Source organism: Mesocricetus auratus, unplaced genomic scaffold (genome assembly GCF_017639785.1).
Source record: "Mesocricetus auratus isolate SY011 unplaced genomic scaffold, BCM_Maur_2.0 Super-Scaffold_100010, whole genome shotgun sequence".
Lineage (NCBI taxonomy): Eukaryota > Metazoa > Chordata > Mammalia > Rodentia > Cricetidae > Mesocricetus > Mesocricetus auratus.
This window is the reverse complement of record NW_024429194.1, coordinates 83,552,677-83,574,861: the sequence shown is the minus strand read 5'-3', so window position 1 is coordinate 83,574,861 and position 22,185 is coordinate 83,552,677. Positions and strand designations below refer to the sequence as shown.

Sequence of the window (22,185 nt, the reverse complement as noted above, 5' to 3'; positions counted from 1 at the left end):
AGCAGCAGCTGAGAGCTTGCACCTTGTGGCACATCCATGAGGCAAAGAGAACCATGTGGGACTGGTATGGGCTTTGAAACTTAAAAGTCTGCCCCCAATGCCACACCTCCTCTCAAGGCCACACCTCCTAACCCTTCCCAAACAGATCACCAGCTGGGAACCATTCACACATGAGCCCATGGGGGCCACGCTCATTCAAACCACCACACACACCCATTTAATACTTAATAAAGAGCAACTTTCATGAATGGTTTTTGTGTATGTGCTAACAATTTATTGAGGCTTGTCTAATTGGAGCTTGCATGAATGGTCATAAAACATCAGGGCTTTTTTTTGTAATAAAAGACAATTGAAAATAAATAAATGTTTAGAAAACTATGTCAAACACTAATGAATAATCGACATTTACAAATTTTAAGAAAATCATTTAGGATTAATAATTTTCATTTCCCCCACAAAATAAATAGCTTACTTAACTCTCGTTAAGCAGGAGGAAAAGAGTCAGACAGACACAAAGTCAAGCCCATGACACAGTCATTCTGTTATTTTCAGTGAGTAGAATCTTTACCAAGATTAAGACACATGAAGTATCTGAGGAGAACTCTGGTACTGAATCGTCCAGAACCTGGGAGAGCATTCAGGGAAAGAGAACAGGTGGCAAAGTTGAGAGAGGCTTCAGATGGAAAGTCCCCTTGAAAAAAATTAATAAACACCCACAAACCTACATTTTCAGGTTTTCAAATTAGTCTAACCGCCACTCCCAAATCCAACCAAACACCATAAAAATTAAGTTGGCAATAGGTCTAGCCAACTATACTCCCTGTTTAGCCTTAGATGCCTTTCCAGTCAATGACAGGAATGTCTGTGGTGTGGATGGAGCCAGAGGGAGAGGAGAATGACGCCTCGTCTCTCTGCTCAGCATGTGCATCTCCACGCTGTCCTGTGCGAGGACTCAGTGCTTGTGTGTGCTCTTCAGGCCCATTACGGTGAAGGTAGCAGCTGTCAGTTTCTCGTACACAAGGAACATGAGGGCTGCCGTGAGCACTGTCTGGAGCAGCTTGGCTTCAAGGCCTTTGTAAAGTCCCATTATTCCAAAGCGCCTGAAAGGAAAGAGGTTAGGAAAAAATAGATTGTCTTTGTAAAAACCAGCTCTTGTGTTAGAGAGATCTGCTGCCCTGATAGCTTCTCTGAAAGGGTTTTTCTTTAGAATCAAAACAAGCAATGGAGAATTTCAATTCCAACAGACGTCTGCTGGTGGAGTACTTCTTAGCTTTGAAGGCATTTAGGGACAGATGAAGTTTAGTATTCAGGAGCCATTGATATTTTGTCTTTATTATCGTCGTCATTAATTAGTGGGATGCTGGCAACACCACACTCTAGGTAGCAGATCCTGAATGCTTCTGGAACCATGGTAATGTCCAAACCAGAGACCTAAGAACTTCTAAGGTGTAATGGGGCCCAAATTCAATCATTTCAACTTAACAGTCCCTAAGTGGTAGGAAAGCCAAAGATTAGTTTAGATAATTTTAATCTCAATAGAACTAAAGGAAGCAACAGAAATGATTCTCAGTCTGCCCATACATTTGGTCCTAGGGCTCAACTGAAATTCGGCAAGCACCCAAGTCACCCAAAGGACTGGTTAAAATACAAATCTGCTAGCCCATTCCAAGAGCATCTGGGTCATTAACTTCGGGACAGGACTCAAAAAACTTGCAAGTCCAACAAGCTCCCGGGTGCTGAAAAGGAGCATGCTAGCCTGGGAACCAGCACTTAAGAGCTCTTCAGAGATTGCTTTGGGTAGAATGCAAAACTCAAGGCAAGTAATCACTCTGAAGCTATTTGCTGAAAGTGAGTTAGTCTCTTATGCTAGTTCAACAGCAACAGCAGCCCGTGGTTGGCATTAGGACTGACTGGGTGTCTGAATCACCCTAGTTTATAAGCTTGCTGTGGAAATCTGTTAGGGGGCAGTCATGTGGGATGTAGGGTGGAAGACTGGGCCCATGCAATTCCAGTTCACTGTGCTCTTCAGAGTGACACTCACCCACTGTGGAAGTGCCAGGGCTGCTGAGACTGCAGAGTTTAAGACCCCATCCCAGAGGGAAGGCACGGATGGACATTGTGACGAGCATCTGCTGCATTTTCTTTTTACAGTCAGGGTCTTATGCGGCCCAGGTTGGCCTCAAATTTCCCATGTAGCCAAGGCTGTCTCGAACCTGTGATTCTTCCACCTCTGTAGGTGTGCGTCCTACCTGGCTTCGGCTGACATTGTATGTGCATATGTGTGTGCATGTATATGTGCGTGCATACCTTTGCACATGAAGGAGCCCAGGGTTGACTTGAATATTTTTTTTCAAGTTTTTTTTTTTTTTGAGACAGGGTTTCTGTGTAGTCCCGGAGTGCACTCTGTGGATCAGGCTAGCTTTGAACTCAGAGATCGACCTTCCTCTGTCTCCCGAGTGCTGGGATTAACCACTGCCTGGGCTGACTGGAGTATCTTTGTCTATATCATCCCACCTTATTTTTTTGAGCAAAGTCTCTCACTGAAAGTAGACCTTGCTGTTTTGGCTAAACCGGTTGGCCAAGCAAACCTCCAGGACCCAGGTGTCTTTACCCACCAGTGCTGCAGGGACAGGCATACATTGCCACACCTGGGTTTTTATATGGATGCTAGACATCTAAACTCAGGGTCTCATGCTTGTACAGCAAGCACTTTAAAACTGAGCCATCTACCCAGCCCCCCAGGTGATTCTTAATCACATAAAACAGAGAGGCATGGTATGGCATTGCAGTATCAATGACAGTAATTAGGCAGATGTGGCAACTAAAAATTAAAACAATGGAAATTTGGTTTCTCAGTAGTGCTGGCAGTACTCCACAAGTTCAATGGCTCCATGCAGCTACTCACAACCTACTGGACAGTGCAGGTGTTTTTGTCACTACAGAACATGATACTGAAGAATGGCAGCCATTTTTCTGGCTCTGCCTCTAGAGTTGGACAAATCAATTTCTCTAAATCTGCTTCTTGATTTGCAGAATGGGAAGATAATCACTTTTCTACAGGGCTGAGTGAGGACCAAACAAGATAAATAGGTAAAAACACTTAATTTGCAAATTATAGGATCTCATCAATTTCCAACTGGCAACATCTTAGTTAAACCTCCTGGTAATGCCCATCTTTCTTAACCTTCTCACTGCTGGTAAAAAGTTTAATTGCTGTTATTCTTGGGGGTCAATTGGCAATGCCTAAATACGTAATTCTTGAAATTATAAAATATGAAAATTATATGTGTTCTAGCTGTCTTATCTAGGTAATTTTACACAAAAGACTCTCTGCAATCATGACTGCTTCATTGTATGCGGCTCAGTTTATACTCTTCACACAGCAACGTCTGTGAAGGACCTAAGCACTCATCAGTAGGAGGGCTGGTGAAAATCACCGCCTGTTACATAACAGGAAACTAGTAAAAGCCTGCACTTGTTAACAGGAAGGGATGGGTGTGATGTTAAGGTTACAAAAAGGGAGAAGATGAGGCAGGAGGACAGCCTCATGTGAGGCCAGCCTGGCCTACCTGACAAGAACCAGGCCAGTCAGGACTTCAAAGAAAGACTCTGCCTCAAAAAAACAAAAACAAAACAGTAAGCTAGATATATACACTGAAAATATTTGTTTCATATACTTCTCTAGAAATGTGCATACTTTACAAGGACTACCTCTTGGGAGAAAAACAAGAAGAGAAGGAAAATGTGTTGTAAATATATGTATATATGTCTTTTATTGACATTTAACTGGCTTTAAGTTGTCGAGTTTTTTGTTTTGTTTTATATATTTATTTTTGAGGCCCTAATTGTCTTAGAACTTGCTCAGTAGACCAGGCTGGCCTCAACTCATAGAGATCCACCTGCCTCTGCCTCCCAAGTGCTGGGAGTGTGCCATGATACCTGGCCTCTTTCTTCTTTATTTTTTCTTGGTGCTAGGGTTGTACTAGGCATAGGCTCTGCCACCAAGCTCTGTTCCCAGCCCTGGGGGTTCCCTTTACAAAGGAGTTCTATACATTTGTAACTAGCAAGGAATAAGGTAAGGACCTGAATTTTTCCACAATATCCCCAAACTGCCGTCAAATCACGCTAAACTGAGAAACCTGAATACAGGGGGAGGTCTCTGAGGCTGCTGCAGCACTGAAGCAGGAAGAGCTCATCCGACCATCCCCAACCAGTCCCTGGCAGAGCGAGGCCGCTGGAAGAGAACATCTACAGAGCTTACTTGACTCGCTGGTGAAGAAGATAGAGAACATTCCGAAGACTTCCCAGTGTTCTGTTTTCTGGGTTTAGTCTATGACGTCCAAACTGGGAAGGAAGGAAATAAAAAAAGAGAGATAATTACTACTCATCACTGTTTTCTTTATCATAAATTTCATTTTTTAAAAAGATTTTATTTTTACTTTAATCGTGTATATGTGTGTCTACATATGGGTATGTGCACACTTGAGTGCTAGTGACCACAAAGTCCAGAAGAGGATGCTGGGTCCCCAGGAGCTGGAGTCACAGCTATGAGCCTCCTGACATGGATGCTGGGACGTGAACTGGGGTCCTCTGCTCTTAACCAGTGAGTCATCTCTCTAGCCCCTCTTCATCTTAATTTCTATTTAGTAAATTACTTTGGAGAACATCTCATGGCACAGTATTTGATAATAAAAATATCTAATTAGCACCACAGATTGTTTTTTTGTTTTTGTTTTTGTTTTTTTTTTTTTCCGAGACAAGGTTTCTCTGTGTTGTTTTGGAGGCTGTCCTGGAACTCACTCTGTAGACCAGGCTGGCCTTGAACTCACAGAGATCCACCTGCCTCTGCCTCCAGAGTGCTGGGATTAAAGCTGTGCGCCACCAATGCCCGACTGCACCACAGATTTTATTAATCCCTCTTTTTCAACTAAATAAACCAAAGTAAAAATTATTTTTCAATAAAGAATTACTTTTGTTGTTGCTGTTATTGTTCTGGGGGTTGAACCAAAGATCGTCAATATGCTAAAACAAATACCCTTACCACAAACCTACATCCTCAGCACCAATAACTTTCACTTTTACAGAGAATTATGGGAAACCTCTGACCAGCAAAGGCAAAAACAAAGCAGAAGCACATGCCTAGGTTATTTAAGACCCTTCTATTAAGAGTCAATTAAAAATAGCACATAAAAAGGGACATTAGCAAAAACACTTCTCACAGAAAGTTGTGGTTTTAACTAATACACTGCTGTGGTGGTTTGAAAGAAAATGGCTCTCAAAGGGAGTAGCACTATTAGGAGGTGTGGCTTTATTGGAGGAAGTGTGTCACTGTGTAGGTGGGCTTTGAGGTCTCATATATGCTCAAGCCACTCCCAGTGGGACAACTTCCTGTTGCCTGAAAGATGCCTGTAGCCTGAAAAATCTCCTTTTCCAGCATCATGTCTGCCTGCATACTGCCATGTCTTGCCATGAAGATAACGAACTAAACCTCTGAAATAAAAGCAACCACTCCACTTAAATGTTTTCCTTTATAAGAGTTTCCACGGAGGGAGTGGGGGCTGGAGAGATGGCTCAGTGGTTAAGAGCACTGGCTGCTCTTGCAGAGGACTGGAGTTCAATTCCCAGCATCCACATGGCAGCTCACAACTGTCTGCAACTTCAATTCCAGGACATCTGATACCAATGCACATAAAATAAAAAAGTAAATAAAAAAAATGAGTTTTCACGGTCATGGTGTCTTTTCACAATAATAGAAACCCTAAGACAACTACCTTCATTTTCTCTAGCAATAAATCCTTCAAATCTTCTCTCTAGAACAGGTTTTTTTTTTTTTTTTTTTTTTTGGTTTTTACGAGACAGGGTTTCTCTGTATTGTTTTGGAGGTTGTCGGTCCAGCCCAGCCTCGAACTCACAGAGATCCGCCTGCCTCTGCCTCCCGAGTGCTGGGATTAAAGGCGTGCACCACCACTGCCCTGCTTCTCTAAAACAGATTTTTAACAGTATTTTTTGTGGTGCTGGGGATCAAGCCCAGGACCTTGTACATGCTCAGTAAGCCCTGGTATAGTGGCACTCTGAGCACGCAACATGCGGCAGCACAGATCTCAACTCTGTCTACATCCTATCTCCACTGCTGCTAACCTAGTCCAGACTATCAAACTCTCACCTGGATTACTACCTGATTGGCCCTCTTTCTCTTTAGCTTGGGGGGTGGGGAACATGCCTGTGTGTATATGGAGGCCAAAGAGGGCCCCTGTTGCTTTCTTCTCTGGATCCTCGCTATACTGCCATAAGGCAGGCTCTCACTGAACCAGAAGATCTGACTCTCTCCACTCCCATACTCCCCAAGCCCATGTTGGAGTTGAGGGCACGGGAAGCCATGCCTGACTCTTTCAGTGGGTGCCAGAGATTTGAAATCAGGTTCATTTGCTCTAAGAACAAACACTCTTCCCCAGATCCTCCCTCTCAGTTTCCGATCTATCCGATCTATCCACGGCAGAAGAGCCGCACAGGCTTTCTGAGATCATACTACTTCCCACCTTAAAGTCCTTCACAGGCTTCCTGCTAGGCTGAGAGTATAATCTTCCAGCCCACTTTCCTTACCTACAGTTTTCCTCTAATTCTTCCAGACCCATGCTGGGCAAGCCACTCCCAGCCACAGAGGCCTCCTTTCAGTGTCTAAGAGGAAGTGAACTCTTGACATGGCATGGTCCCTCTTCTGGGATGCACTGTCCTCCCTCTTTGTATAGCACAAGCTTCATATTCCCTTGCACCTTACTTCCGTGTGCCTCCTCAGAAGGGCAGGCATCCAGCCAAATGCCTAGGAAGAGCCCCACAGCTCCTCTTTTGTAAGCCAGTACTGCTCATGTCCTTAACAGCTGACTCACTTATAATTACTTGGTTCTTTCACTTGCTGTCTCTGTGTGGACAGGGGCTACACTGTACTCTCAGCTTCTCACAGAGTGTCTAAAAATGTCAGAATGTATAAACAACCAAATTTAGGAAAAAAACTGAAATCTGGAAGTTATTTGGAAAACTTAAATCATTAATTACTTGTGAGTGAACTAAAAGGCATTAACCTCTCATTTTGCCAAAGGTCACCTGCTCCACGGCACATGGCAAACAATGTACATGGGAAGGAAGCAAACTTGGGTTGTCCTGAGGCCCTTGAGGAATCTTTTTGCACGTATAGTTTTCCTGAGAAATATATTACTAAGAAATTCCAATGTAAACTTCACTCCACATCATGCAGAAAGTCAGCCGAAAGCTGGAAGCCTGAAGAGTGCTGCACGTAGGGAAAATGGGTGAGACCACTCAGGTGGAGAACCACCTGCATCACTGAGTTTAGGACGTACTTTAGATGTCACTGGACTCACTTCAGGGAGAACTCCCTGTACTTACCCGCAGAATCGACTGTACCGTCTGCATGGGATAGGTGACTGTGGTGGCAATCGCTTTGGCTATTGCACCAATGATGAACACATCCAGAGAAGAGAGCTGGGAAGCAGAAGAGGAAGCATGTCAATCGGGCAAGGAGACAGGCATTTCTTTTAGTCACTTTTAAAATTAGGGATTACCTGCATCCTCTTCTTTAAAAGCTGCCGTTTTAAGCCTTCGTAGAACATGAATTGGATGGCAGGGTTGAAGACCAACAGCAAGGAGGGAAAGGTGCCATTCCACAGAGCCAAGATTCCTTCATCTCGAATAATCTGGTGGAATGCATCTAAGCAAGAAGGCAGGCTTTTATAAAGCACCATGACAGTGCCCTAACTAGAAAAGACAACTGTCCTGTCACCCTCTTTTTGGTGATATTTTGGAGGCAGATACCCTACTTAGGTACCTTTCTGTTCATTTGCTTGTTTTAATGTTTTAAAGATTTTCTTGCTATGTAACCCAATATGGCTTTAAATACTGTACCTTTCTGCCTCACACAATAGGTGTGGACTGCCATGCACGGGAGTTAGCTACCTTTTGTTTTGTTTTTAAAGACAGGGTTTCTCTGTGTAGCCTTGGCTTTTCTGGAACTTGCTCTATAGACCAGGTTAGTCTTTAACTCACAGAGATTCACCTGCCTCTGTTTCCCGAGTGCTGGGATTAAATGCATGTGCCACCCTCACCCCCCAACTACCTTTTGATAATCATCAAATTCTAATGCCAACCTCAATTATATGTAACTTTCCCCGACAATCGGGGTATAGGATACTGCACTGTCAGCACACCTGGGAACTGTGTATTACACAGAAGTAAACTATAAAGCACATATTCATGAGGCCTAGCATAACACAAGATAAGATCTTTTCTTAGAATCTATGGCAAATGACTTATAAGAAAGCCAGTTCTGTTACAAAGAGAAATGCAAGCCTGGCCATGTGGTTCTATTAAAAAGCAGAAGCTAGGCAGTATGTGGTGGTGGCACACTCTGGCAATCCCAGCATTCCAGAGGCTAAGATGGTAGGATCAGGACTTCAAAGCCAGTTGTACAGTGAGACCTTGTCTTATAAAATCAGAAGTTTAAAGCCACCAGACACTATATTCTTTAAAAATATTAACTTGGGCTGGTTGTGCTATAAACACTTGTAACACCAGCACTGGGGAAACTAAAAGGCAGGAGGATCTCATGCTTGAGGTCAGCCTAGGTTACAAACTGAGATTGTCTCATTAACAGTAACAAGCTGGATGTGGTGGGTCACACCTGTGATCTCAGTATTTGGGAGGATTGCTATGCATTTGAGGCCAGACTAGGCTATACACTGAGTTCAAGGACAACCTGGGAAATGGCAAAATTCTGTCTAAAAAATAAATAACAATAATAAAAAACCCAAAAACCAAAAACCTAAACCCCTTGAGCTGGGGATGTCACTCAGTCAGTAGAGTACTTGCCTATCATATACAAAGTCCTACGCTCAGTCTTAGGCATGGCATTGTGATGCACCCCTGTAATCTCAGCACTGAGAGGTGGAGGCAAGAGGATCAGAAGTTCAAGACCATCCTCAGCTATGAGTTTGAGGCTAGCCTAGGCTATAAGAGACTGTGTTAAAAATAAAACAAAACATAAGACTCCCTTAATATAGGTGACAATGGTGCAACTGAGATAATATGAGGCCACTGGCAGTGGGTCCAAGATCTAACTCTAATGCACAAACTGACTTAGTGGAGCCAGTTCTATATGGTGAGACACCTTGCCCAGCCTAGACACAGGGGTGTGGGGTGTGGAGTGTGGGGAGTGGGGAGTGGGGAGTGGCGAGATGTCTTGGTCCTGTCTCAAGGAGATGATGGGATAGACTTAGCAGACTTCCTAGGGGAGGGCTTACCCTCTCCAAGGAGCAGATGGGAAGTGTGGGGGGGGGAGGAAGGAGAGGGAACTGGGATTGGAATGTAAAGAATAAATTAATAAAAGAATGTAAAAAAAAAAAACCAACAAAAACAAAACAAAACAAGACTTGGTGATCGTGGTACAAGGCTTTAATCCCAGCACTTGGGAGGCAGAGGCAGGCAGATCTCTGTGAGTTCGAGGCCAATCTGGTCTATAATGCAAGTTCCAGGACAGGAAGGGCTACACGGAGAAACCTTGTCTTGAAAAACTAAAACAAAAACCCCAAACCAAAACAATGACAACAACAACAACAACAAAAATATTTAGTTTAGGGGTGTAGCTCAGGTGAAGAATGCTTGTCTAGCACATTTGAGGCCCTAGCTTTAATAATTAACTCTTTAAAAAGTTAAATAAACTCACATACAGTCTCTCCCCTTTCCCCGTCTACTCCTGGGAACAGTATTCGTCTCTACCCCTAGTCTTAGGCTTGACAGGTAAGATATGAACAGGAGCACAGTAGGTGCATCCTGTGGTGTTGTACACTGTTATGACAAGAGTAAGTTCAGAGCTGAGGACACTCAGCTATGGTCAGCCCAGATGAGTTTCTATCAAACACAGACACATAAACAAACAGTGGTTTGCTGGGATCCTATCAAACACAGACACATGAACAAACAATGGTTTGCTGGGATCCAAGGCTGTCTGCTAGGCAGCTTCACTGTGGAAATGGATTTCAAATGCAAAGGACACACCCCAGAGACACCTACCGATAATGCCTTTGTAGTTAGTTGGTATAATGTCTTCATTCCGAAATTTTGCCCCTTGCAGCTTCAGTCTGGTGTTTACCACCCAGAGTGGAGTTGTTAGCAACACATTCACCACTCCTTAAAAACAGAGAAAGAAACCTGATAACGCAGTGCTATCTACTAATCTTTGCTGTATTAGGCTATACACAATACGCCATTTATAACCCTGCCACTGCTGGGGTACAAGTGCTGGGGTACAACACATTACTGCCACCAGAATTGATTTAGAAGCATGGCCGATAGCAGCACTTCCTCACACTCAGTGGGTAAGAATTTCCTCACCACTCAGTGAGGGCAATCATTTGTTGAATAAAAAGGAAAAAAAAAAAGCATTGAGAATGGCGAACTGGGGATGGGGATTTAACTCGGGGCTAGAGCAGCTGTCTAACACATGCAAGGCCTAGTTCAATCAACCAGTAATGCCAAAGAAACAAAACACAAGGTTACCAAAAAACAAAGTATCGGTTTGATATAGTTTTAAACACAATTGTTAAATAAGAGCTCCTGAGAGGGAGGAGTATTCTATTGACGCCATGCTAAATCCATGTCAACATCAGAGAAAACAAGTGCCAACTCTCATATAAAGAAGCTCACACGGTTTTAAACAAGTAAGATCTAGTACTAAGGGTGATAGGTGGGAGGTTAAATGTCACAGGGTGATATTTCCAAGTGCTTCAACACGGACCAAATCTCCCAGAAGAGTTCACCCATCACTCAGAGGATTAGGACAGGCAGCCGCAGGCAACATACACAAAGTGTTACAAAATACACAAAAGAGCTCTAGGAGCACTGTGATCCTTACAAGCACAAAGATGGCCCTTGGCTCTGTAAGGCTGCCTCAGAGCAGCACCGTGAGCCAGAAGCTTCTTTGAAAACACATGGTCCCAAGTTAACAGCATCTTGAGATATTAAAACTTCCTCATCATCCTGAAATGATTAAAGAAAATACCACACAGGATTGTAACAAAGTGCCTGATAAGTGGTGTATACTTTGTAACTACAGGTCAACCAACCAACAAACAGTGGGTATGTATAAAGGAGCTATCTGGCCGGGCTGTGGTGGCGCTTGCCGAAGAACACAGAGGAACAATCCTAAAGAAGAAAAAGGAGACCCCCCCTTAACACACACTTTACTGTAAATTAGATGTTTTTCTGCTTATTTTCTAGGATGTGTGCCAACACATTTCCCCCAAATAAAAGATAGTATCAAGTAATGTTATGAGTAGCATTTCTATAGATTGACATAATACCAAGGAGCCACCTATAACAGACTATTCATACATTGTCTTGAGGTACTGATCATGATCTAAAAAAAAAACTGTGCCTGACACAGAAGATCCTTGCAGACTCTAAAAAGGCACCAGTGCCCCACAGCCCAAGACACATGCTCATCTGCCTGGAGTTCAGAATGGATACTTACTTGATAATGTCCAGAGACTTGATATGTACATTTCACAGAGACAAATGAGTAACTGGGAAAATCAGGCCAGAAAGTCCTAGTAACTGTAAGCATTGCAGCAGATCAGATGGACAGGGATTCTGCCAAAGAATACTGAGTGTTACAGCTCAGTTGGAAAGGAATTCTGGCACTCGGGAGCCAAGGAATATGCAGGTCACAGTAAGCATAGCAGCTGACAGTCCTGCTACAGGGAAAGGCTTCCCCAGGGAAGTTGTTACAGTTAGGCTTCAATTGTCTCCGGTGAAAAGTTGTTACTTCTCTCCTCCACGCAGAAAGGTCTCACCCAAACCTCATTCAAGAGATTTATTGGGAGGGAAGGAGAGTGCCTGCCTCTGCCAGGGTTGACAGCCACAAGCTGAACAGACACAGGATTTATATAGGGATTCTTTTTTCTTTTTGTTTTGTTTTTGACGCAGGGTTTCTCTGTGGCTTGGAAGCTATCCTGGAACTAGCTCTTGTAGACCAGGCTGGTCTCGAACTCACATAGATCCGCCTGCCTCTGCCTCCCAAGTGCTAGGACAGGCTCCAAAGCCACCAATGCCTGGCTAATATAGGGATTCTTAGGGGTGAAGTTTTTTCAGGGTGGGGATTGGTCAGATTTCAATCTCTGAGTTCAGAAAGGCTAGATCTCCTGCTCAGGGATTGGTTGGTTTTCTGCTCAGGTTCAGGGTCAGATTTGGCTCTGATTTCAGGGTCAAAGTGTGTTTCTTTTATTGGTCCTTTTTAACCTTTTGACTCTAATTTAAGGCCAGGATGTCTTTCTTTCACTGGCTCTGATTCCAGAGACAAAAGCGTATTTCTTTAGCACTGGTTTCAGGGTCAGGGTGCATTTCTTTGGTTCTGGTTGTAGGGACAAAGTGTGTTTCTTTGGCACTGGTTTCAGGGTCAGGGTGTTTCTTTGGTTCTGGTTGCAGGGACAAAGTGTATTTCTTTAGCACTGGTTTCAGGGTCAGGGTGTGTTTCTTTGGTTCTGGCTGTAGGGCCAAAGTGTGTTTCTTTGGCTCTGCTCAGGGTATGTTTCTTTGGCTGACCCTTTCCCCATATAGTAGCAGTCAGTGGCTTTTGTTGCTCTCTTTCTTTTCTTTTTCGTAAGAGAAAGAAACACAGTAGAGCTTGGAACCCATGGATACCACAGAAAAGCACAATGCATGCACCTTCCCAAACAAGTGAGATGCATTGCCCATTAAGCAGATCCTTTAGAAATCAAAACATTGTGGGGCAGTGGTGGCACACGCCTTTAATCCCAGCACTTGCGAGGTAGAGGCAGGCGGATCTCTGTGAGTTCGAGACCAGCCTGGTCTACAAGAGCTAGTTCCAGGACAGGCTCCAAAGCCATAGAGAAACCCTGTCTCAAAAAAACAAAACAAACAAACAAAAAAAGCAAAAACAAACAAAAAACCAAATATCCTTCAGGCTCTATTCAAAACACTTGAGGGTCAGTGCAGCTAAGACTATGGTTCAGTCATTATTTAAAGCTTTGTTTCCACGTTCCCACTATTAATACAGCAGAAAGACTGGAAGGTTCTGAGGACAACCTCTTGTACAAAGAACACCACAATATTTAAATGAAGGGATGGAAAATCATTGCACAGCTTTGCATCTGAGACCTTCAAGTACTTCCTTCATCCTTTATGTCAGGATGGGTGGGGAAGTGCCTTTTTACCAGGATAATTTTATAAATTCTGGGGAGGAATACACTCAAAATACTTGACAATGCTTTTTTGAAACTTCATCAAAATTTGCAACTTACATAATCAAGCAAATGGCAGCATTCCAGAGCTACTCATGACTAACTCTAGTCCCTAATAACATACCACAGGCAGCCCCTCAGGGGAGCTGGGGCAGCTCTCTTGTTAGTTCCAATCTGTGGGTGTTACTTCAGCTCTAAGACCTGAGTACTAATTAACACTCTTCTTACCTAAGGTGGGGGGATTATTTTTCCTTTGAGTATCTATGATTTACTTTTTCTTTTCCTTTTCAGAAACAAATCATTTAGGAGAAAGCAGAACCAAAATCAAGAGCTATGAAACACTAACCAAACACACAAAAAACACTCTCCCACCCTGGCAAAGGAGCCAGGGTGCACCACCATAAATTCAGCAGCTATTGTGCTAACTTTTAAATGTAGGCTCTTGGAGGCTGAAAGAAGCTCTACTATGATGTCCACTTATTTGCCTAAAGACCATCCTTGACCGTCATAGGAGAGAAAACAGGGTTCTGTTACTACACCTGGATAGACTGTTACAAACTGTCTCTCCAGAAGATTTGCTTCCAGAGAGAATCATATAAATAAACCACAATGGTCTCTAGGTCCACTCATTCTAATAACCATTACTATTACCACTAAAAAGAGACCTCTTTCTCTCCTACAAAGAAGGCTGCATGGTTTACTGTGTAGCCACTGACCTGAAGTTACATCCTGCACAATTTAAATACATTTGTTCTATTATCTATCACGATGTATTCCTCCCTAGAGAGGCAGAGGGTGTTTGTGACTATCATCTGTGTACTGGCTGGTTTTGTGTGTCAACTTCACACAAGCTAGAGTCAGAGAGGGAGGAGCCTCTGTTGAGGAAATACCTCCATGAGGTCCAGTTATAAGGCATTTTCTCAGTTAGTGATCAACAGGGGAGGGCTCAGCCCACTGTAGGCGGTGCCCTCCCTCGGCTGGTCCTGGGTTCTATAAGAAAGCAGGGAAGCAAGCCAGTAAGCAGCACTCCTCCATGGCTTCTGTGTCAGCTCCTGTCTCCAGGTTCCTGCCCCATATTAAGTTCCCGTCCTGTCCTGACTTCTTTCAATAATGACATGCAGAATGGAAGAATAAGCCAAATAAACCCTTTTCTCCCCAACTTGCTTTTTGTCATAGTGTTTTATCACAGCAACAGAAACCCCAAGACTAGTGTAGTGGGTATTGCTGTGACAGACCTCACCATGTTTTTAGGAGGATTGTGGAAGGGCTTTGGAACTTTGACCTAGAAAAGCCAGTGATATTGAGAGCTCAGTGGGCTGCTCTGTGGGAACTTGGAAGATAAGGATGTTGAGAGCAGTGCAGAAGACGGAGGCCTGACTTGTGAAGTTTTGGAGGGAAGATTAAAGACTCTATCAGGGCCACTTGTTATTTTGATGTCAGATCCTGAGTTCTGGTCAGCTGGGGCTGAAGAATCAGCTGTGATTAACAAGGTACCAGAACTACTCAAGTGAAACCTTCGTGTTTATGGAACCATTGATGCTGGCCGGCTGGAGCTAAGAAATCAGCAGTGATTAAGAAGAGACCAGCATCACTGAGGTGAAATCTCCTGGGAAGTGTTTCCTGAGAGCACAGAAGCTGTGTTCTAGAGGCGGCCAAAGCTGTACCTCATGTTGGAAGCTAGTCTTGGTAATGTGGTTCTGGTTTTGAAGGCCTGAAGGGGTCACAGAGAGCAGCTGAGGCCTGTGAGAGGCCAGGAGAGGTGAAGCCTCAGTGGCAGGTGAAGGCCCAGGACTGAAGGGATCATGCAAAGTTGTTGAGGCTTGGCACCATGAAGAGAGCCTATGAGACACCATTGGTGAAAGTGCAGCCCAGATGCAGCAGAAGACCAGATGCAGCAGAAGACCCATGTTTTGGAGATACCAGTACCATGGGATAACCACCAAGAACAGCAGCAGTGGAGTGGAGCCAGCCCGAGCCTAGAAGACAAACTGTGTGCTGCAGAGGGCAGGTTGGAGAAATGACCCAAGGCCATTGGAGGAGTCTAGAAGACAGGGATTGAATCTCAGATTATTGAACACTGAATTATTTATACTGTTGGAGTTTGGTTTTGCTTGGTTCAGACTATGACTGTGCCCTGATCTTACCCTCCTGAAGTAAAAAAGCATTTTTAAAGGCGCACACAGATGAAAGACTTGAACTTTTATAAGAAATTGGATATTTTAAAGAGACTGACTTTTAAAAATTTATTTATTTATTATGTGCACAGTGTTCTGCCTGCATGTATGTCTGCAGGCCAGAGAGGACACCAGATCTCATTATAGATGGTTGTGAGCCACCATGTGGTTGCTGGGACTTGAATTCAGAACCTCTGGAAGAGCAGCCAGTGCTCTTAACCACTGAGCCAGTTCCGCACCCCCCTTTTTTTGAGACAGGGTTTCCCTGTGTAGCCATAGCTGTCCTAGAACTCACTCTGTAGACCAGGTGGGCCTCGAACTCAAAGAGATCCACCTGCCTCTGCCTTCCTAGTGCTAGGATTAAAGATGTGTGCCACTATTGCCTGGAGAGACTGAAATTTTAATGTGTTTGAATTTGTAAACACTGTGGAACTTTTAAAATTATTTGTTTTTAATGTGAGATTTTGGGGATGATGAGAAATCGATGTGGCTTAATAGTGATGTGGTTGTTTGTCAAGTTGACAAGGGGTCAATTGTACTACCTGGTTTTGTGTGTCAACTTGACACAAGCTAGAGTCATCAGAGAGGAAGGAGCCTCAGTTGAGGAAATGCCTCCTTGAGAAATGCTGTAAGGCATTTTCTCAATTAGTGATCGATGGGAAAGTGTCCAGCTCATGGTGAGTAATGCCATCATTGGGTTGATGCTCTAGGTTCTGTAAGAAAGCAGTCTGAGCAAGCCAGAGGGAGCAAGGAAGTAAGCAGCACCCCTCCATGGTCTCTGCATCAGCTCCTGCCTCCAAGATCCTGCCCTGTTTGAGTTCCTGCCCTGACTTCCTTCAATAATAAAGTGCAACATGGAAGTATACGCCAAACAAACCTTTTCTCCCCAACTTGCTTTTGGTCATAGTGTTTCAGCACAGCATAGAAATCCCAAGACAATCTGCCACTTTGTTTTACTTCATTCTATCTTCTGTTTGATGGGAATTGGTTTTTGAGACAAGATCTCACTTGTGTATCTCTTTGCTTGTTAACCTGTCTACTGTTAGCTAAATTCAGAAACCTTTCCAAGATAAAGAAACACATGTTGTTCACCCTCACAACAGGAGTAACTGGGACGTTGCTATTTACTTCTGAAATCCTCAAAACAAACAACATTGTTAAAGATGGAAGATGAATATCTGTCTCAGATGCACAACTGGGAAGTGTGTAATTACAACTGATACAAGAAATTGTTCAGGGCTGGGGAGATGGAGTTCAGATCCTCAACAACCCAATAAAAAGCTGGGAATGGATGGTTGAATATGCCTGTAACCCCAGTGCTTGGCCTACCCAGAAATGGGTAGGTTCCAGATTCAACGCCTCTAGGGAAAGACCCCACCTCAAGAGAATAAGGCAGAGCTATAGAGGACAACATCCAATATTCTCCAGCCACCACACATATGGACATGGGTAACAGGCATGCATATGTGCATGCACACACATACTACTTAAGTAAATAAGTTTTAAAAAGAGAAAGAAAATGGCAACTCAAGGGTGGAAGGCTAAAGCAGGAAGGCTTGAATTCAAAACCAGCAGTCTATATAGGGAAAGCTTGTCTCGAAAAACAATCCTCCTCCGGACTGTAGTGGCGAATGCCTTTAATCCCATAACTTGGGAGGCAGAGGCAGGTGGATCTCACTGAGTTCAAGGTCAGCCTGATCTACAAAGGGTAGTCTAGGACAGCCAGGACTGTTACACAGAGAAATCCTGTCTGGAAAAACCAAAACAAACAAACCAAAAACACACACAAAAAAGCAATCTTCAAGCCCCCAAAGACAGAATGAAATAAAACAAAATGACAGATGAAAGCCACAAGTCTAAGCCACTGTCTTCCCTAGAGAGTCATGCAACACGATGTACAAGAAAAAACCTGACTGGCCAGATTAAGGCAGAGGCAGGCAGTACATTTTCAACTCTGAAAACTGGCAATGGTATTCAAAAGTGCTGCTGCTCAAAATCCCAATTCACAAACAGTCTTTATTTAAGATATCTGTAAGAGTCTACTTCCACGTTCTTCTAGGTATATTTATGGAATTTTTCTCTGGAAATATAAATAATAATCTAAGTTTTAAATAGAATCTGAATAAAAAACCAGCAGTTCTGATGCCTTGGAGGATCAAACGATCCTTTCATAGGGGTCACATATCAGATATTTAGCATATCATGTCTACATTACAATTCATAACAGTAGCAAAACTGCAGTTATGCAGTAGCAATGAAAATAATTTTTTGTTTGTTTTTTGAGCAAGAGTTTCTGTGTGTATCCCTGGCTGTCCTGGAACTCACTTTGTAGACCAGGCTAGCCTCAAACTCAGAGATCTGCCTGCCTCTGCCTCCAGAGTGCTGGGATTAAAGGTGTGTGCCACCACCACTTGACAAAGAACTATATTAAAGGACTGCAGTATTAGGAAGGTTGAGAATGCCAGGCAGTGGTGGTGGTGCTCGTGGGAGAATCCGGTCATGCCGGCCCTCCACACGGGCACAGTCACACACTGTCATTAAAGCATCAGCAGATCAGATGAGACACCTGGGAATTTTTAAAGGGGAAATTAGCTTTAAGAAAAAAAGGGGGGGGATCTTTTTTATGTTAAGAATCAGAAATATCACAATGCAGAGTTAGGACCCAGTTTAGTGCTACTATGTATGGTTTGAAAATGGAAAAACTAAATGAGGTGATAAACAACTTAGCTGAGATTGACATATCACTGATTTTAATTACTATTGAGTTTGATAATTCACATTTTATCCTTAAACTGGTTTGATAACTGTGCCAAATATGAAAACTTAAAGATTTACTGATGAAAATAAGAAAAATATTCGACACAGACAGAGGAATTTAGAGTAGAATCTATTGCACCATTGCATTATGAAATTGAAGAATGGCCTAAAGTTATTAGAAAACCAACTTTAGTTTATCCAGTTGCCATACAATAATAACCACCAGATGATAAGCATTCCCAAGGCTATGCAGAAGTTAACTGGAATCCTTTAGAGGTTTTAGATTTGAGGAGATTTAAAGAAGCAGTCATTTCACATGGTATGCATTCACCCTTTATGAAACATGTTAAATTCATGGTAACTCAGAACAGAATTATCCCACAAGACTGGAAAGATTAGCTACATTAATATTGGAGGTTGGCCTTCATTGATACAATGGAAAGCATGATGGAAAGAGGGAGCTAGGATCATAGAAAACTGAGGCAGGGCAGAAGGTATGGACATTTCTCAAGACTAGCCTCTTGGTAAAGGTCAGTATGTTGATTTGCAAAGACAGTTTAGATTTGATAATCACATCTTGGCGCTATGTCTTGTAGCATCTTTGAATGCTTGGGATAGGGTTAAAGAATCAGGAAAGAGGACTGAGTCTTTTATGAAAATTATACAAGGCTCAAAAGTATTTTTAACAAAGACTGACTTCAGTTGTAAACAGACTGATAATCAGATTCAGAAGTTAGACAGACCTTTGACATCAGAAAAATTACAGGCACTAAAACAGCTAGGATAGGAGCAGTTAGATGCTCAATATATTGAACAATCGATCAGTCCTTAGAATTCTCCTATACTTGTCATTAAAAAGAAATCAGGAAAATGGAAAATGTTGACATAATAACTTAAGAGCCATAAATAAGGTGATTCAGCCAATGGGCTCTTTACAGTCAGGAATTCCCTTGCCTTCTTTATTATCTAAGGGATGATCTATTATAGTGACTGACTTAAAAGACTGCTTTTTAACTATACTTTTAAAAGAACAGGATAGAGAGAACTTTGCCTCCACAGTACCTACTTATAATTTTTAGCCTGTTAAAAGATATCCGTGGAATGTTCTTCCACATGGGATGTTAAGGAGCCCCACCTTGTGTCAATATTTTGTACAACAGCCATTAGAAATAATTTGTAAACAGTTCCCTCAATCTATGATTTGTTATTATATGGATGATAGTTGATTTAGACACAGATACCTTAGAAAAATGTTTGAAGAAGAAAAATTTGCTTTGTTGGGGCTTATAAATTGCTCCTGAAAAAATACCAAGAGGAGATTCTATTATTTACCTAGAATATAAGATAGGTTTTAAAAAATTCAACCACAGAAAGTACAAATCAGGAGAGATCAATTACAAGCTGTAAACAGACTTTCCTGTCCCAACCTGTGACCCCAAATAACAGACTCAGAGACTGAATAAATGCACGACTGATAGCTCAGGCTTATTAACCTTACAAGGTAATAAGGGCTTAAGTTGATGCTGAGAGAGAACTGACTTTGGTAGAAAAGAAATTACAAGATGTACATGGGGATTATTTGAATTCAGAGCTTGATTGTATTCTGCTTTTTTTTTTTTTTTACCTTCTACACATTCTCCCACAGGAAATTCTTATGCAGACAGAAGGTATCTTAGAATGGATATTTTTACCACACAAAGAAAGTAAAAAATCAAAGACCTATGTAGAAATAATTTTTGAATTGATTCTGAAAGGAAAATTGAGACTTTATCATTAACAGGAATAGACCCAGAAGAAATTGTGGTACCTTTTACTAATGCTGAAAATGTCTCATTATGGACAGAAAACCAACATTGGCAAAGAGCTTGCAGGAATTTTGTTTTGTGAGAGATTAGCAATGAATATCCCAAAAGTAAGAGGCTTCAGTTTATAAAGAGAACTAATTGGATCCTTCCTCACATTGTATAGAGAACACCATGATATTATTATATTTTCCAGAACCTCTTACTATAGTTATGGACTCTCGATATGCAGAAAGAATTATTTTACATATTAAAAACACTGAATTTATCCTAGATGATTCAGAATTCACTTTGTTGTTTATTCAATTTCAAGAAATAATCAGGAATAGAAATCATCCCTTATATATAAAACACATATCAGATCCCATATGGGCCTACTAGGCCCTCTAACACAAGGTAATGATGAAATTGATCAGCTATTGGTAGGAAATGTACAAGAAGCTTCAGAATTTCATAAGAAACAATATGTTAATAGCAAAGATTTGAAAAAAGATTTTCCTATCACTTGGCAATAAGCCAAGGAAATTATAAGGCAATGTCCTGTTTGTTCTTTGTATAGCCAAACTCCATTATCTGCAGGAAGTAACCCAAAGGGTACACAAAGAAATGAAATTAGCAAATGGATGTGTTTCATTTTGTGGAATTTGGAAAATTAAAGTATGTGCAGCATACATGGATACTTATCTTTCTTCTTTCTTTTTTTGCCTGTTGATTGGTTTTCATGTATTTACACTATTTATAAATTTAGTTTTATTGCCTAATGGGCAGAGGACACACATTCTGGGATTTCAATTTTCTGTACATATTGAAACTTGTTTTGTGACTTAATCTATAAACTACCCTAAAGACTGTCCCGTTAGGTGTTAGAAGAAAGTACTGTTGGATGCCAACTCTATTTGGTTGACAGTCTAGTTTAATTCTGACGTCCCTTGTGGTGACATCTTGTTTATACAAATAAAGCTTGTCTGAAGATCAGAGGGTGGAGCTTGCCACTAGCTAACCATAGAGGTCTGGAGGTCTGTACTGACAGACAAGAAGTGAGATGGCTGAGTGGAGAAATGGATATAGGCGGGAGGAAACAGGAACTCGGTCTCTTTTCCACTGGGAAGCTAGTGAGGTAAAGGTAGCTTTGGCTTGCTCCTTCTTCTCTCTGATCTTTCAGCATTTTCCCTTATATCTGACTAAGAATTATTAGAACATGAGTTACAGTCCCTGTACTTATTCAGAATTTCAATGGGCAATGGCTTTGAGTTCTGAAAAGGCTGATTCAGTAATTACACATTTATAAGAAGTTATGGCCATCATGGGGATACCTTGAACAAATTAAGACTCATAATGCTCCAGTATATGTCTCTAGTAAAATGAAACCAGTTTTTTTGCATATTATAATAAAATCATATTACAGATATATCATACAATCCTACAGGACAAGCAGTTATAGAAAAATAATTATACTTATAATTATATTTTAAAATATATGATTAATAAACAAAAAGGGATAGTAAAGATCCCCAGCGATCCACTGAATGCTTTATTAACTTTAAATTTTTTAAATGCTAATGAGAAAGGAACGACAGCTGTGGAGAGACATTGTATAGTAGAAAAGAACTGCTGAATTAAATCAGTCTGTACAATTTAAAGATGTGTTGACCTCAGAATGGAAACCAAACTATGTGTTACATTGGGGAAGAGGTTTTGGTTTTGTTTCCACAATAGAAAAAAGCCATGAGCCGGGAGTTGGTGGTGCACTCCTTTAATTCCAGCACTTGGAAGGCAGAGGCAGGTGGATCTCTGTGAGTTCGAGACCAGCCTGGAAAGCTAGTTCCAGGACAGCCTCCAAAGCCAAAGAGAAACCCTGTCTCGGGGGAAAAAAAAAGCTATGGATGCCATCAAGATTGATAAAGATTGCCTGGCGTTGGTGGTGCACGCCTTTAATCCCAGCACTCGGGAGGCAGAGGCAGGTGGATCTCTGTGAGTTCGAGGCCAGCCTGGTCTACAAAGTGAGTTCCAGGACAGCCTCCAAAGCTACAGAGAAACCCTGTCTCGAAAAACCAAAAAAAAAAAAAAAAAAAAAAAAGATTGATAAAGATTAGATTTGAACAAGAGAGACCTCTTGATTAGGAGAGGTAAAAGTTCATCAAATCACATCGCCATTTCATCTAAATTAACTTATAAGACTATTAAATG

General features: G+C 42.0%; 1 protein-coding gene across 1 annotated transcript in view; it reads right to left on the bottom strand.

Annotated features, from left to right (window-relative positions):
• Positions 1 to 248: 248 nt before the first annotated feature.
• The window catches only part of Slc25a17 (solute carrier family 25 member 17), a 46,663-nt gene continuing 24,726 nt past the window's right edge, over positions 249 to 22,185 (bottom strand). The window contains exons 5-9 of the mRNA XM_040752760.1: positions 10,078 to 10,194; positions 7,575 to 7,720; positions 7,399 to 7,494; positions 4,262 to 4,344; positions 249 to 1,100 (exon numbers count right to left, since the gene is read on the bottom strand). Coding sequence (XP_040608694.1) covers positions 953 to 1,100; positions 4,262 to 4,344; positions 7,399 to 7,494; positions 7,575 to 7,720; positions 10,078 to 10,194 — 590 coding nt within the window. The 3' untranslated portion in view covers positions 249 to 952. The remainder of the gene's footprint in view (positions 1,101 to 4,261; positions 4,345 to 7,398; positions 7,495 to 7,574; positions 7,721 to 10,077; positions 10,195 to 22,185) is intronic.